The sequence below is a fragment of the Saccopteryx leptura genome, chromosome 1, assembly GCF_036850995.1.
Source record: "Saccopteryx leptura isolate mSacLep1 chromosome 1, mSacLep1_pri_phased_curated, whole genome shotgun sequence".
In the NCBI taxonomy this organism is placed as follows: Eukaryota; Metazoa; Chordata; class Mammalia; order Chiroptera; family Emballonuridae; genus Saccopteryx; species Saccopteryx leptura.
Window position 1 is genome coordinate 49,449,558 of NC_089503.1, and position 13,340 is coordinate 49,462,897.

Here is a 13,340-nt window from a genome sequence, read left to right on the forward strand (position 1 = left end):
TCTTCCTGTATACTGGAGTCCCCTCAACTTCCAGCTGGCCCCTTCAGTAGCAACTCTGGCTTGTCAATCATCAATGGGACAAACTACAAATCAGGGCCCAAGCTCACCCAGGTTCAGAATATCCTCTGATCATGCATCGCACCCTGAGCTTCTTTCCCCATGGTTCCTAGGGAGACACAGCTTCCCACTGGTCTGAAACTGTGGGCTTCTGGGTAGCAGCCGCAACCACTGTGCTGGGGTTGCCCCAGCCAGTCTGTGTTGGCCATAAACCCTCAGCTGTGAGATGAGCAGAAAGGACATATTCAGTGTAATGTTGATCCTGGGAGAAGGAAATCCACAGGGTTCCTCTTGGAAAGCCTGTCTTTTAACCCACAGCTGTCCTCTGTACTCAGTATGTATAAGGTAAATGCCTCCATTGGCTTTGTACACATTTACTGAGTACCTCTCTAAGGCAGCTGCATGCCTGCCACTTCCTCAAAACCTTCCAACCCCCTGTGAGATGAGTGACACCCTCTCCATTTTCCAGGTGAGAAGCTGAAGTGCCAAGGTTACATAAAAAACAAACGCAATCTCAACCCCACTGAATGTTTTGTAGGACAAGATCCCAGTCACATTTTTCCCCTCTCAGTATTGTCACATTTTCATAAACAGGAAGGATGACTGGAGAGCGAGGGGAAATTGTACTGACATGAGCCATGTGATTCAGTGGAGCTTCCCAGCTTTTTCCTGTTGTGTGGAACCACAGGAAGTGTATAATTCCTGGAGGTGCTCAAGTCCCCTCCTGTAGGACCTCAGGAAAGGGTGCTCCGTGCCTGGTCTCTTCAGACTCAATTGTTCCTTTTTGCCTTCCAGATACCAGGAAGGTCTTAAGAAGTCCAAAGAGCTTCAAGACCTAAAAGAGGAGGAGGAAGAACAGAAGAATGAGAGTCCTGAGGAAACAGAAGAGGCAGAAGAAACTGAGAAAGAGGGAAAGGAACAGAGAAACAGGTTGGAGCCCTTGCCATTGCTGAAATCGGTCACAATTGATTAATTGCACAACATCTCTGGAGGTGCCAGTCCATGGCACCAGTGGGCCTATGGCCCAAATAAGCAGCCAGTAGAAACCAAGAAAGCAGTGGTGTTGGGGGAGGAGGCAGCAAAAATCCCAAAGAGCCAAAACAGTTAACAACGGGGTGTTTATAATAGCTGAGAGGTCAGAGGTGCAGGGTGTGTGTGTGTGGGGGGGAGGGGGGTTGTAATCAGGAACCGAGGAACTAACTGCAAGGACCCTGACTGGAGTCCCTCCTAGCTTAGCCACAGTTAGCTCCCTTTTTGAGCCATCCACATGGAAGATCCAAGGTTAAGGGAGGTGTCCTGAGGCTCTAGAGGGGGTTTCTTACAAGAACAGGGGCACAGAGAACAGATGAGTATAAGGGATAAACTCAGCTTGGTGGCAAAAGTGAGTCTACAACAGGACCCTTCCTTGCTGCTTAAACAAGCTTGGTCATCTGGACAGTGTTTTACATTGGATTGAAAACACATAGGGACTTTAAAATATTTCAAGTGTATTTTTCTCTAAATCTGAAAAAACGTATATAATATGTAAAGGTAGTAGTGATCCTGAACATATAGATCCTGATAGCCCCAACTTCATATATTCTATCCTATTGTCTCAATACATTCAAACCAGAATTCTTGACTTTGATGTTTTAAAGTGTGGTGACAGCAAAGTTGGAACACTTCTCCAAAATCTTTGTTTTTATACTCCTGAGCCATCCTAACTTGAGAATGGCTCCAGCCAAAATGATTAATTATCTAATTAGCTGCTAAACTTGGGACAGGGTATGTGTCTATGCCTCATTGTTGAGAGACTCTGGAAACCACAAGCATGTAACAAAAAAGGTAATACAATAAAGATTAGATGTGAGCTAAATATGCTTCAAAGCACATAGGAACAACCAGTAGAGCCCAGTTGGTAGAAGATTCAACCAGAGTGAAAGGTCTCAGCCCACATGAGTTAACGCCAGTGTTCCAGGGAAGAGCTATGTAGGAGAGCTGGAGAAAATGCTTCACCATCGAGAACAAACCTGTGCTAGGATGCACCAGCTCTCCTAGTGAGAGAACCCCCAAGTTTCAGCAATGGAAGCAAAGCCCATACTCAAGACAGTAGATCCTATTCTCTTATGTCTTCTCTCTCTTGGGGTCCTCTGCTCTTATTTTTTTATAGACCACCACAATGTCTTCCTTCCCTTGAATGCTCTCAAGCCCAGGCCTGAACAAGGGAGTTCTTCATTTGACTCCCTTCAATATAGCTAACACAGGCTGGAGCTTCTAACATTTCCAAACACTAGAAAGAACAAAAAGGAACTAAACAGAGAGAGGACATGGAATATAAACAGTCTGGATTATAAAGCACAAGGCCGGGATCCTTATCTAGCTAATTTGATTTTAGACAACTGGCGGCTTCCTCCCATTTCATGAAACTCCAGGGAAGATAAGGCTGTGCCTAAGTTCCTCTCCTTACAGCTCCTGGGCAGCAGCATAAGGAAACGGCCGCCTTTAGCATCCATCATCTGAGAGTGTCCTCTTGATCCTACTGACCCTGAGGCCTCGTTCTCCCTCCAACCTTGGCTCCCTTTCCCATTTACTTTTGGTCTTGGGTACATGCTTCTCCCTTAGGTGGATATCAGACATTGGCATAGCCCTCAGAAGAGTCCTTGTCCTTTGGCACAGGGGCGTGTAGCTTCACCATTTCAGGTCCAGCAGTGAGAATCACCTTTTCCATGTTGACCAACACTGCTTTCATATAAACTTCCCACTCAAAATTAAGGGCTCTCTTCCTCAACTGTGACCCAAGCCAGATGCACCCTGAGAGCTGTTGTCTTCAATGCCAAGCAATCCATTCACTTCTGAGTTCCTTACACTCACAGTTGCCTGCAGGCACCTGCATTCAAACATGATTCTCCCATGAATTTTGTCATCTCACTATCAGGCAAGGTCTGAAGTCATTAAGTTCCCTGTCCTACTTAGTGAATTAAAAAAAACATTGGGGTAACCCTAGCAGCTGACTCCTTATTTAAGAGATTCAACAACAAACACTAGAGCCTTTTTGTCTGAATTTCTCCTCTGTTTAAAAACAGATAATAATGTAATCTGTTATGATTATTACTTTCTGGAGAATCAGCTTAAATAAACTTGGGTGAATCAACCCAATATCCTAACCATGTTAAAACAAAGAACACAATCTTCTGACGTTATGCAATACATTGAACAAGTAAGACTCATAAGGTGCAAAAGAAAACTTTTATCTTTTCTACCACTGCCTGTGTAAGCCTACTCTATGGAATTAAAATACTAGGTACATTCCTGTACTTTTCTAGTAATTCAGAAAACATGAGTTCTCTGGTCAAGTTTAAGTCCCAAGAATAACCTCATTTCAGTAATAAAATGGCCAGTTCCCTGAAATACTGAGAATTTCAAGCTTCTTATAAAGTTAAAGTGTCTTTCCTCTCCCAGCTCTGGTCTGCACCAGGAAGGAAATCTGCAGTGGAGATGGAAGCATGGCTTCTCTCTCACTCTTCTACTTGCACTCCAGCCCTCCACCCTAGCGTTGCTAAATGCAGTGTCTGACCTCTCCAGTTAATGCAGGGAATGGGAATCTAGATTAAGGGGTAGGAAAAGCCTTACTTGACTGGTATTACTGTGGCGGGGCTTCAAGCCTTGGCAAGGGTTGAAAGCTGACTTCTGACTTTGTTCCGTGTGGTGCTTTATGGGACCTTCAGAGAAAACCACTCCTCATCACAGCATCCCATATTCACACGATTGCTCAGGTTCTCTCAGCTGCAGGTCCCTTTATGAGGCTAAATGCTTCTCTTCCATTTGGCTACTCAAAATTGTCTCTTGGTCCTTGGGCATCTGGAAGTACACCTTCATTGTTCAGCTTCTAGGTAGAACTTCCAGACAGGACCCATGACATCCCATGTCAGCTCTCTTTACCTGATTACATCCAGTAGAGGTAATACATGTACCTTTGGCCCACTATTGCTAGGAGGATACTATTCCACATCATGCCACCCTACTCTGATGCCACAAAGCACTTCAGCAGGATCCTTGCTCTTCAGATTTCTCAGGTGTGAGTCACATACAACAGTCCACTGTCTTCCCCTTACTGCAACATATGGAGCTCTCCACGCAGCATTCCTGAAGCCCCTCTTTCTCGGCCCAGGTGCCAGGGAAGCAACTTCACCCCTCCCTATAGAGGAGTAAGTAGAGCTCAGAACAACCAAACCTTGTTTTCCAAGGGAATTCTATTTCTAATCTAGTTCTATTTCTAATGTCTTTTATAGGCTGAAAATGAGTGACCAACTTAAGGGTCACAAAGCCAGATCCTGACATTCTCCTTTGCTCAAGAAGTTTGTGTCACAACATAAGGGTGGTGTTAGAGTGGCATTCTCCCCACTGTAGCAATTTGTTTTGAGCATGAAAATACAGCTCCAAAAGAAGGACTGCTTTTATCATCCAATTATATCTAAATAGAAACCAAAGAATCTAAATAGAGCTGAAAGAAAACAAGCTTTTGTTTCTAAGCTCTCCCTTCCCAACAGTTGTGTAAACAGCAGATGATTTCACCTTGGCTAAGGGGCTCACTGTTGTGCTTTACTTAATTGTTCCTGAAATTATCATCAGAGGGTTCCCACATGGAAAAGAAACCAATCAATGCCTTAGCTTAGCATCTGAATCAGGCATCCTTAAGTATTATATCTCATTACTTTCTAAAGAGGTTATTTATTGAGTCATTTTTATTAATTGCTACAGCATCTTTTTTCTACTACTCAGCAATAGCCTGCATCCTTCACTGTCTATGTGAGCCTCAAGATCCTTAGAAAGCATCCCCTGTTAATTTTCTCATCTCTTCCATTTAGTGATCCTCAATATTCTCAATAAAAAAAATTTAATGATTAATTTTTAGAGAGAGAGGAAAAGGGGAGAGAGGGAGATAGAGAGGGAGAGAAACATCAATATGTTCCTATATGTGCCCTGACCAGGGGTCAAACCTCAACCTTTGTGTATCGGGATGATGCTCTAACCAATGGAACTACCCAGCCAGGGCTCTCATTTGATATCTGGAACTATAAATAGAAAGAAATTCTAGGTTAATGAATGTGTCCAGGGTTTCTCCAGAGTGTTCTAAGAATGGACTCTTCAAAATAGGCCATCTGACAAAATGTCTTTTCACTTAGCCACAAAGAGCAGAAAAATTGAAAGGTGGTTGGGAAGAGAGGAGTGAAGCAGGCCAAAAATGGAGGGACAGAGATAAAAGGAAAGGAGGGAAGAGAGAAAAGAGAGTGGAAAGGGGAGAGAAAAGAGTACGAAAAAAAGAGGAGGAGGGAAAAATTAGGGAATAAAAATTAATGGGTTTGAGAAAACATCTTGAATAAGCCACCCAGAGTTTTCTGGAGGTTCCTACTATCCTCCAGTTGCTCCAGGGATGGTTTAAAGTGAACTCTTAAGTTTGATCTGGTTCCTTGTCATTTATCATTGACATCAAGAGTCTTCTTGCCTGGCCCATCATGGCACAATGGATAGAGTGGCGACCTGGGACACTGAGGTCCCAGGTTCAAAACCTTGAGGTCACCTGCTTGAGCACAGGCTTGCTGGCTTGAGCACGAAGTTATCAATATGGTCCTAGGTGGCTGGCTTGAAGCCCAAAGCCACTGGCTTGAGCCCACGGTCGCTGCCTTGAGCAAGGAAGGGATCAGTCATTGGCTTGGCTTGAGCACCCCAGTCAAGGCACATATGAAAATCAATGAACAACTAGTGACACAACTATGGTCGATGCTTCTCATCTTTCTCCCTTCCTTTCTCTCTCCCTCGCTCTCTCTCAAAAAAAGAAGAGTCTTCTAGTAGTTTAGCATAATCCTTCCACTCTGGACATAGTCTGATGTGGAACTGAGAAAAACAAATTATGTGTCTGAACACAGAGGCAGACAAAGATTAGAACTTGGAACTGATCACTAATACCACCAAGTGCAGAAAAGATGATAGGGCCAGTCAGGATGCATGGGAGTGTGGATCAAGCAACCTTGTACCTTGGAGCTTGGGAGAGTTCATATGTCTATGACCATCTCACAAACAGATGAGGACATGTGTGAATGAATGAATGATCAAACAAGAAAAAAGGGTGTTTTATCTCAGTAGCTCCCAACAGGTTTATGGGCTGGTAGCATCAAAACTACCTGGGGAAAGTTTGAGATTCTTATTCAGTAGGCCTGGGTATTTTGAATAAGTGCTGCCAAGCAACTATACACCACTGAGTTAGAGAACTACTACTTTGTATAGCGTGGAAAGTATTCCAGACAGAGAAGTATGGTTCTGGGCACCATACATGTGTTCAATATACCAACCCCCCATGTGTTTTTTCATTTGACAGCAAACTTGAAGAATTGGTTCATTTCTTACAAGTCATGTATCCCAAACTGTGTCAGCACTGGCAAGTCATCTGGATGATGGCTGCCGCGATGCTAGTCTTGACTGTTGTGTTGGGGTTGTACACTTCCTACAACTCTTGTGTGGAGCAGACTGATGGGCCCCTGGGAAGATCCACTTGCTCAGCCACCCAGAGGGACTCCTGGTGGAGCTCAGGACTCCAGCATGAGCAGCCTGCAGAGCAGTAGGAAGCCTGACATCCTGCTAGTGCCCTGCTCCAGCACACAGCCCGTCACCCTTTCCCCAGGTTATAGTGCTGTCAGACCTGCGTGTGGGCACACCGTCACCGGCCCGCTGAAGAATGAGCAGGGATTCTTTCACAATCAGCTCCTCTGTGGGAGTTCTTCATACAGAGTAACCTGTGTTCTTGGAGGATCAACAAAACTGCCCTGGGAAAGCAGCCAGTGGATGAAGAAGTCGCCATCACCAAGGAACTCTAATGGAAGGGAAGGTCTCCTGCCCTTGGCTCAGACAGCCAGGAGAAATAAAACACCTTCACTGCAGGGTACAGTAAAAAGCTCACTCTCCCCCTTTTCCTCTTTGCAATAGGAAATCAGGAATAATTGTGCCTAACGGCTAAATCCAACTCTGAGAATCAGGCCTGGAATTTGGAGTCACAACGTGAATACTTTCCCATTTCCCATATCTCATTCTCACTGACTCTCTTTCTGCTCCTTTGGAACCAGAGTTTCTCTTTACAGAAGCAGGAAAGGTTTCTCAGAAAAATATTTAGTCTGAATTTAGCTCAGTGCTTGAATGCAATGGAAAGATGTGAATCAATATATATGCATCTGTACACACACACAAAACACACATACACACAGCACGTGTGTGCATGAAGCCAACAACTCTCCAAATGTGTGCCCTGGGTGCTGTAGATAAAGCCAACCCACAGATTTTCACTAGGCACAGGGCAGTCACTAGATACCTGTTCAATGAGCTCCCCATGTGGATTTAAGATGTTTCAACAACACTGAAAACTCATGGCTTCAATGGTGAGCTTGCTGGTCTCCATTTCAGGTACTAATTCTAAGCTGCTATCCACCACATTCTATTCCCTGTTTGTTCTCTTCCCATTGAGAACAGTTAGCCCATCTCTCAGGTGAATGAGGAGATACAGTGTGCTTACAGCTTCCATGTGCCCACACGTAAGTGTGCAGTTGTACCTTAGTGCTTCAGTTCAAATAGAATTTCCCACTTAAACATCTGTTTCAGAGCATTCCCAATTGTGTATTATAACACGTATAGAGCATACCCCACCTTCAATTTGACCTTGCTCCACCTTCCTTCATCCCTCATCAGTTTTTTTGGGGGGTGTTGTTTTCTGTGTGGATTTTATTGTGGTTGTTTTGCTTCTGTTTCTGTTTTATTGTTGATAATTTTGTTGTTGTTGTTGCTAATATAAAACTTACCATGAGACAAACACGGTTCTAGGTATTAATATAAGTAATAACTCATTTAGTCCTCAAGAAAAACAAAAAACTATGAGGTGGGCACTGTTCTCATTTTCAGATAAAAAAAACTGAAGCACAAAAAACACAAGGAACTCTCCAAGGACAGCCAGTTAGTAAGTCATGGGGCTGGAACTCAGACCCAGGCAGGCTGGCCCAGGGGCTATATTCTTAAGCACTGCACTCAATGTCCTCTTTTAGTGGTCTCCTAACTGGATGCCTTACATTCCAGCCCCACTCCCCCAAATGGCCCTTCAGCACCTCCAAACTGTTTCTGGTTCCCAGACTAACCTGTTTCTTCTCACAGCTCTGTTTCTCCACTCACTAGTTTTTCTTCTGCCATGCTCTTTTCTTCTGGTCACTCTTCAGGACCAAGTGCAAAGATCATCCCCTCCACACAGGCTTTATGGACCTCACTCCAACACCCTTCTATACCCAACACAATAGGACACACCGTCTGGGCTTTCTGGCACTTTTTAAACATCTTTATTATTGACCATTACAACTGTGTGTAACAATAACTTCTTTATGTGTTGCTCTCCCCTAAATTTTTTTCCTCAAAGACAAGAATTATGTCTTACCCATTCTCTGGGTAAGAGCCTAACATGGTGGCTAATGCTTGGGAGGTTGTCGTTAAATGTTGATCAAAAGAACAAGGGAGCCTTAAGGTAGCGTAGAGCTGCCTGCGAACACCTGACATTTTGCATACTTCTCAATACCAACACTATCACCACCACTATCTCACTAAGAAAAATAACATTTTTATTAGCCTCAACTTATTCTAATATTGTTTATTGTACTCTGAGAGAGAGCAGAAATGAGGCCCTACTAGCAACATCATTTCCAAGTTCAAGAACGAGGCTTGATGCAACCACTCCTTTCATAAGACCCACCTAGACTAGGCCCTGCTTTAAAACAGCATGTTATTTTAGAGTGGTTATTTCAGTCTTCTACAACGACTAGAAAAATCACTGGGAAAGAAGCCCAAGCTAGGGTTGACCAAGGATGTGCCATTATGGTAACGAGGTACAGATCAAAGCAGACAAACTTGGGGGCATGGATGGATGATTTCCCCTCCCCTTTCCAGGGAGACCAGACATATTGGAGGAGCTTTAGGCCCTCCAAGCCAAAGACAGAATGCAAATAGAGCTCTTGAGAGAGTGGCTGTGAACAGGGCTCTAGGCTGATAATGTCCTGTCTCAGCCTCTCCTAAAGAAGAATCAGCCTGAGCTGACCCACTGTCCACTGGGCCACAGGGTTCCTGCCTTTGTTTCCAGATGAGACAAAGGCCAGGAGAGGGGGTACAGGGAGTTCCCGCACCCCCAGCTGCTTCACAGAAAGGCCTGCGAGAGCACGCCCAGACAAGGCCCTCACCCAGACTACACAGAGAGTAAGGAAGGTTGAAGAAAAGAAGGGGCATAAGAGTAACTACATTTCCAAGAGCATTCCTGAGAAAGTACTTGTTGGTATTTCTTTTCTGAAAAGCAAAGATCAACCGGAGGTGGATAGAACTGTTGCCAAAGCAGTAGTGAAATGGAGAGAAACAGGTCCTGTATTTCCGACAGTGATATTGATCTGAAATAAAAGTTCCCCTCAAAATGCCTCTGAGTCTGACATTTCTGCTTAGCCCTAGGGCTCTGGGTGCCTATTCTCAGTTGCAGAGTGATGTACTGTTTGTACCATTGTTGATGTCACCTCCTAAAAGGACCTTCACTTTTCAGTTACTACAAAGCAAATATATGTATTTCTCCCTATGTACAGCCTGACAGAGTCAGTGGAGACAGAGATGCCAGATTTGTGTATCCCTGGCTGTCAGTTCCAAATGTTGTTAAACCTCACACGGGAGTGTTAGCCTTGATCTATAGAGTGTCACGTGCCTGAGTTTGAAAATAAAAGCACATTTCTAAATCTTTGGCAACAGCTAAATGCCTTCTTATTTTGTGGGGCTGAGCCAATAATCTTGCCCCAAACCTGAATTAAACAGATCCCATTGGCTATTAGTGTCTCCCAGAAGCACCCTGGAAGTCCCCCCGCCCCACCCTCGTCCCAGCTGCTGGATCAGTTCTCCTCCTCCTCCCCTTCCCCATTCTGATCCTAGTTTCCTGGACCTTCCTGGCCTATGGTGGTGGTTGTTTTTTTTTTTTAACTAATACATTTTGCTGTGATTGAGACTGTTGCCGTTTTTATCAATCTAATTTTCATAGCTAAATTACATTTTTCAGTCTTTCTTGAAACTAGGTGCAGAGAGATGTAGACCTTCCAGATCTAGTTTCCTAGAAACAAACTATCTTACCCAATACTTCAAACTCTCTTTATTCCCTTGTTCCTATCAAATTCAGAAGGTTTGTTTAAGGACCTATGGCCTGAGAAGCTGGCAGAACCACTAGGCAGAAACCAAATCTTTGAATGGGCACTCACAGCATTCAACTGTCACATGAGCAAGAAAGAGGATTTTAGTGTATTAAGCCATAGAAATTCATAAATGCATTATTGCAGTTTGCCTATCCTAACTAATGCGTACATGTGAACCAGAAATGGGGTGCTTCAATAACAAATATTCAAAATATGATGCACTGGCCTAGCAGTCAAGTGGCAGGAAATAAACTGATATCAGGGGCTGGAAATAGTGTGGCCCATATTGTAAATAAAACATCAAAAAAATATTTGGTAAAGTTGTGTCCACAATAACTTAAGGTAAGCCCATGGACAGCCTTTATCTAGAAGTGGTTGGAGAGAAACACAGTGTCGGAGTATGTGGAATTTTACCAGCTGCCTTTGGCAAGGTATTGCCAAGAAAGAAAAAAAAAAAAGCATTAGCAAAGAATTGGCTATTTGGAAGGAGAAAGAAAAAAAATAGTGTTCAGACTGAAGGGTTAGAAAATCTGACTGCTTCTAAACCCCAAACAGTAAGACTAAGAAGAGTGAAAAAGAACCAATAAAACTTCTCAGTTGAACCCAGATCAACTCAGCCCTATGGATTAAGACTAGATTAAGGGTATACTGTTTCATTTGTGGTTTTGTATGAACTAGCCTCCATTAAGTAGGGGTTGAAAGGGGGAGCAGGCATGGGGCTGAGAAAGCAAAGAAATATATCTTGAGAATTGTAATGGAATTGTAACTGGGAACAAATTTGGGGCATACTTATTGACACATGGAATCAAATGAAAGCTAACAGATCAGGCATCTAAGTTTGTGAAGAAATTGTATTTACAAAGAAACAAGCCAGGGCTACAAAATCCTGATTGTTTAGGTTGGAAAAACAACTTTGGGGATCCTAAGCTTACAACAGCAGAAAGCAGTTAGTAAAAGCGAGGCATGCTCTCTAATTCACACTGCAAATGTGACCAATGGCGGTTATATAAAATGAAGGACCACTGAGAACAGTGGACATGGGAGTTTCCCCCAGAAAGAAGAATCAGGAACTAATCAAAGGTAGGTAACTGTGGTAGGCAGAATTTCTAAAATTCTTCCACCAACCAGAATAAGCATGGAAATGGATTCTTTCCCAGAGCCTCCAGGTGAGGGCCCAGTGCAGCTGGCACCTTGATACCAGTCTTGCGAGACCTAGTACAGAGGATCCAGTTGAGCCCACCTAGACTTCTGACATACAGAATGGTGAGATAATAAATGGGTGCTGGTTTAAGTCATTAGGTCAGTGGTAATGCGTTATGAAGCAATAATATTGTAGAAAGCTGATATAGTGGCCTGTATAATGTCTCTTCCTTGGAATTTCAGAAGTCACGTGGCTGGGTGACTGCTGTGTCTCCCATTCCTCTCCTTTTACATGACAATTTTTATTGAGTTATCAAGATCCTGCTTCACCATTACATCTGGAGGCAACATATAACTTTTTTTAAGTGAGAGGAGAGGAGATAGTGAGACAGATTCCCTCATGCACCCCAATCAGGATCCACCTGGCAGCCCCAGTCTGGGGCTTAACTTGAATCAACTGAGCTGTTTTTAGTGCCTGAGGCTAAAGCTTGGATCAACTAAGCTATCCTCAGCACCTGGGGCCAATACTTGAACCAATCAAGCCACTGGCGGCAAGAGGGGAAGAGAGAGAGAAGGAGGAAAGGGAGGAGGGAGAAGCAGATGGTTGCTTCTCATGGGTGCCCTGACTGAGAATCGAACCTAAAATGTTTGCATGCCCAGCCAATGCTCTGTCCACTGAGCCAACTGGCCAGGGCCAGCATATAACTTTTTTAGTTCCTAGGTTAACAACCACAAAGTACCACAGCTGGACCCGAAAGGGATGGCTGAACATAATTCAGACATCATGGACTTTGAGCAGCATGGAAACTTGAATTGTCTCCTTTGAAAACAGTTACTCTATCCTATGTATGGTAGATATAGTTAACCCTATATTGGGTGATCAAAAGAATAAACTGTGGTAGAAACTGGTATGTGTTTTTTGTTTGTTTTGTGACAGAGACAGAGAAAGAGAGAGATAGATAGGGACAGGCAGACAGGAAGGGAGAGAGATAAAAAGCATCAATTGTTTGTTGTGGCACTTCAGTTGTTCATTGATTGCTTTCTCATATGTGCCTTGACCAGGGGGCTACAGCACAGTGAGTAACCCCTTGTTCAAGCCAGCAACCTTGGATTCAAGCCAACAATCTTGGGCTTCAGGCCAGTGACTTTTGGGCTCAAGCCAGTAACCATGGGTTCATGTCTATGATTCCATGCTCAAGCCAGTGACCCCACGTTCAAGCCAGCGACCTCAGGGTTTTGAACCTGGGTCCTGTGTCCCAGTCCAATGCTCTATCCACTGCGCCACCGCCTGGTCAGGCGGTGTGTGTTTTTTGGTATCATTTCTTCTTTTGCCCCTGGGGACACAGCTAGATTACATTCCTAACTCCTTTGCAGTTAGATGAGAACATGTGACAAACTTCTGTCCAATAGGATGTGGTGGGAAGTGATAGAGCCACTTCCCAAGCCCCTATGGTAATCTCCTGCACAATTCTCCACACTCCCTTCCCTTGGTTGATGGCTCAGTGTACAAGATCTTGAGGAGGAGGGAGCTGAGGTACTAAGTTATAGTATAGCTACACAGTCTCTCAATAACTGTGGCAAAATCCCTCCTCAAACACATAGACCAACACTGTCACCACTACAACCGTCACTACCACTACAACTGTCACTACCACCACCATGCACTCTCACCACCACCATTATCAATAGTTGGATTGTAACATGAGAGAAATAAACTTTTATTAAGGCATTGAGATTTGAGGTTGTTTGTTATAACAGACTACACTGACTAATATACTTGCCTATTTATATATGTTAGAAAACAACTTGTCCCTGTAATATAAGTATCATATAATTATATTGCTATGTTACTTTTAAATTCATATAATTCAACTCTTTAATTTGACATGATAAAACCGAGGCCCAAAGAAGTGACTTGCTCAAGGTTACACA

At 43.7% G+C, this 13,340-nt stretch overlaps 1 protein-coding gene across 8 annotated transcripts in view; it reads left to right on the top strand.

Moving 5' to 3' along the window:
- Positions 1-9,829, top strand: part of IRAG1 (inositol 1,4,5-triphosphate receptor associated 1) — a 133,313-nt gene extending 123,484 nt beyond the window's left edge. For all 8 annotated transcript variants that reach the window (XM_066365812.1, XM_066365826.1, XM_066365829.1 and 5 more), the window contains 2 exons: positions 853-987; positions 6,410-9,829. In XM_066365812.1, the coding sequence (XP_066221909.1) occupies positions 853-987; positions 6,410-6,653 (379 nt within the window). In that variant the 3' untranslated portion in view covers positions 6,654-9,829. The remainder of the gene's footprint in view (positions 1-852; positions 988-6,409) is intronic.
- The last annotated feature ends 3,511 nt before the right edge of the window (positions 9,830-13,340 follow it).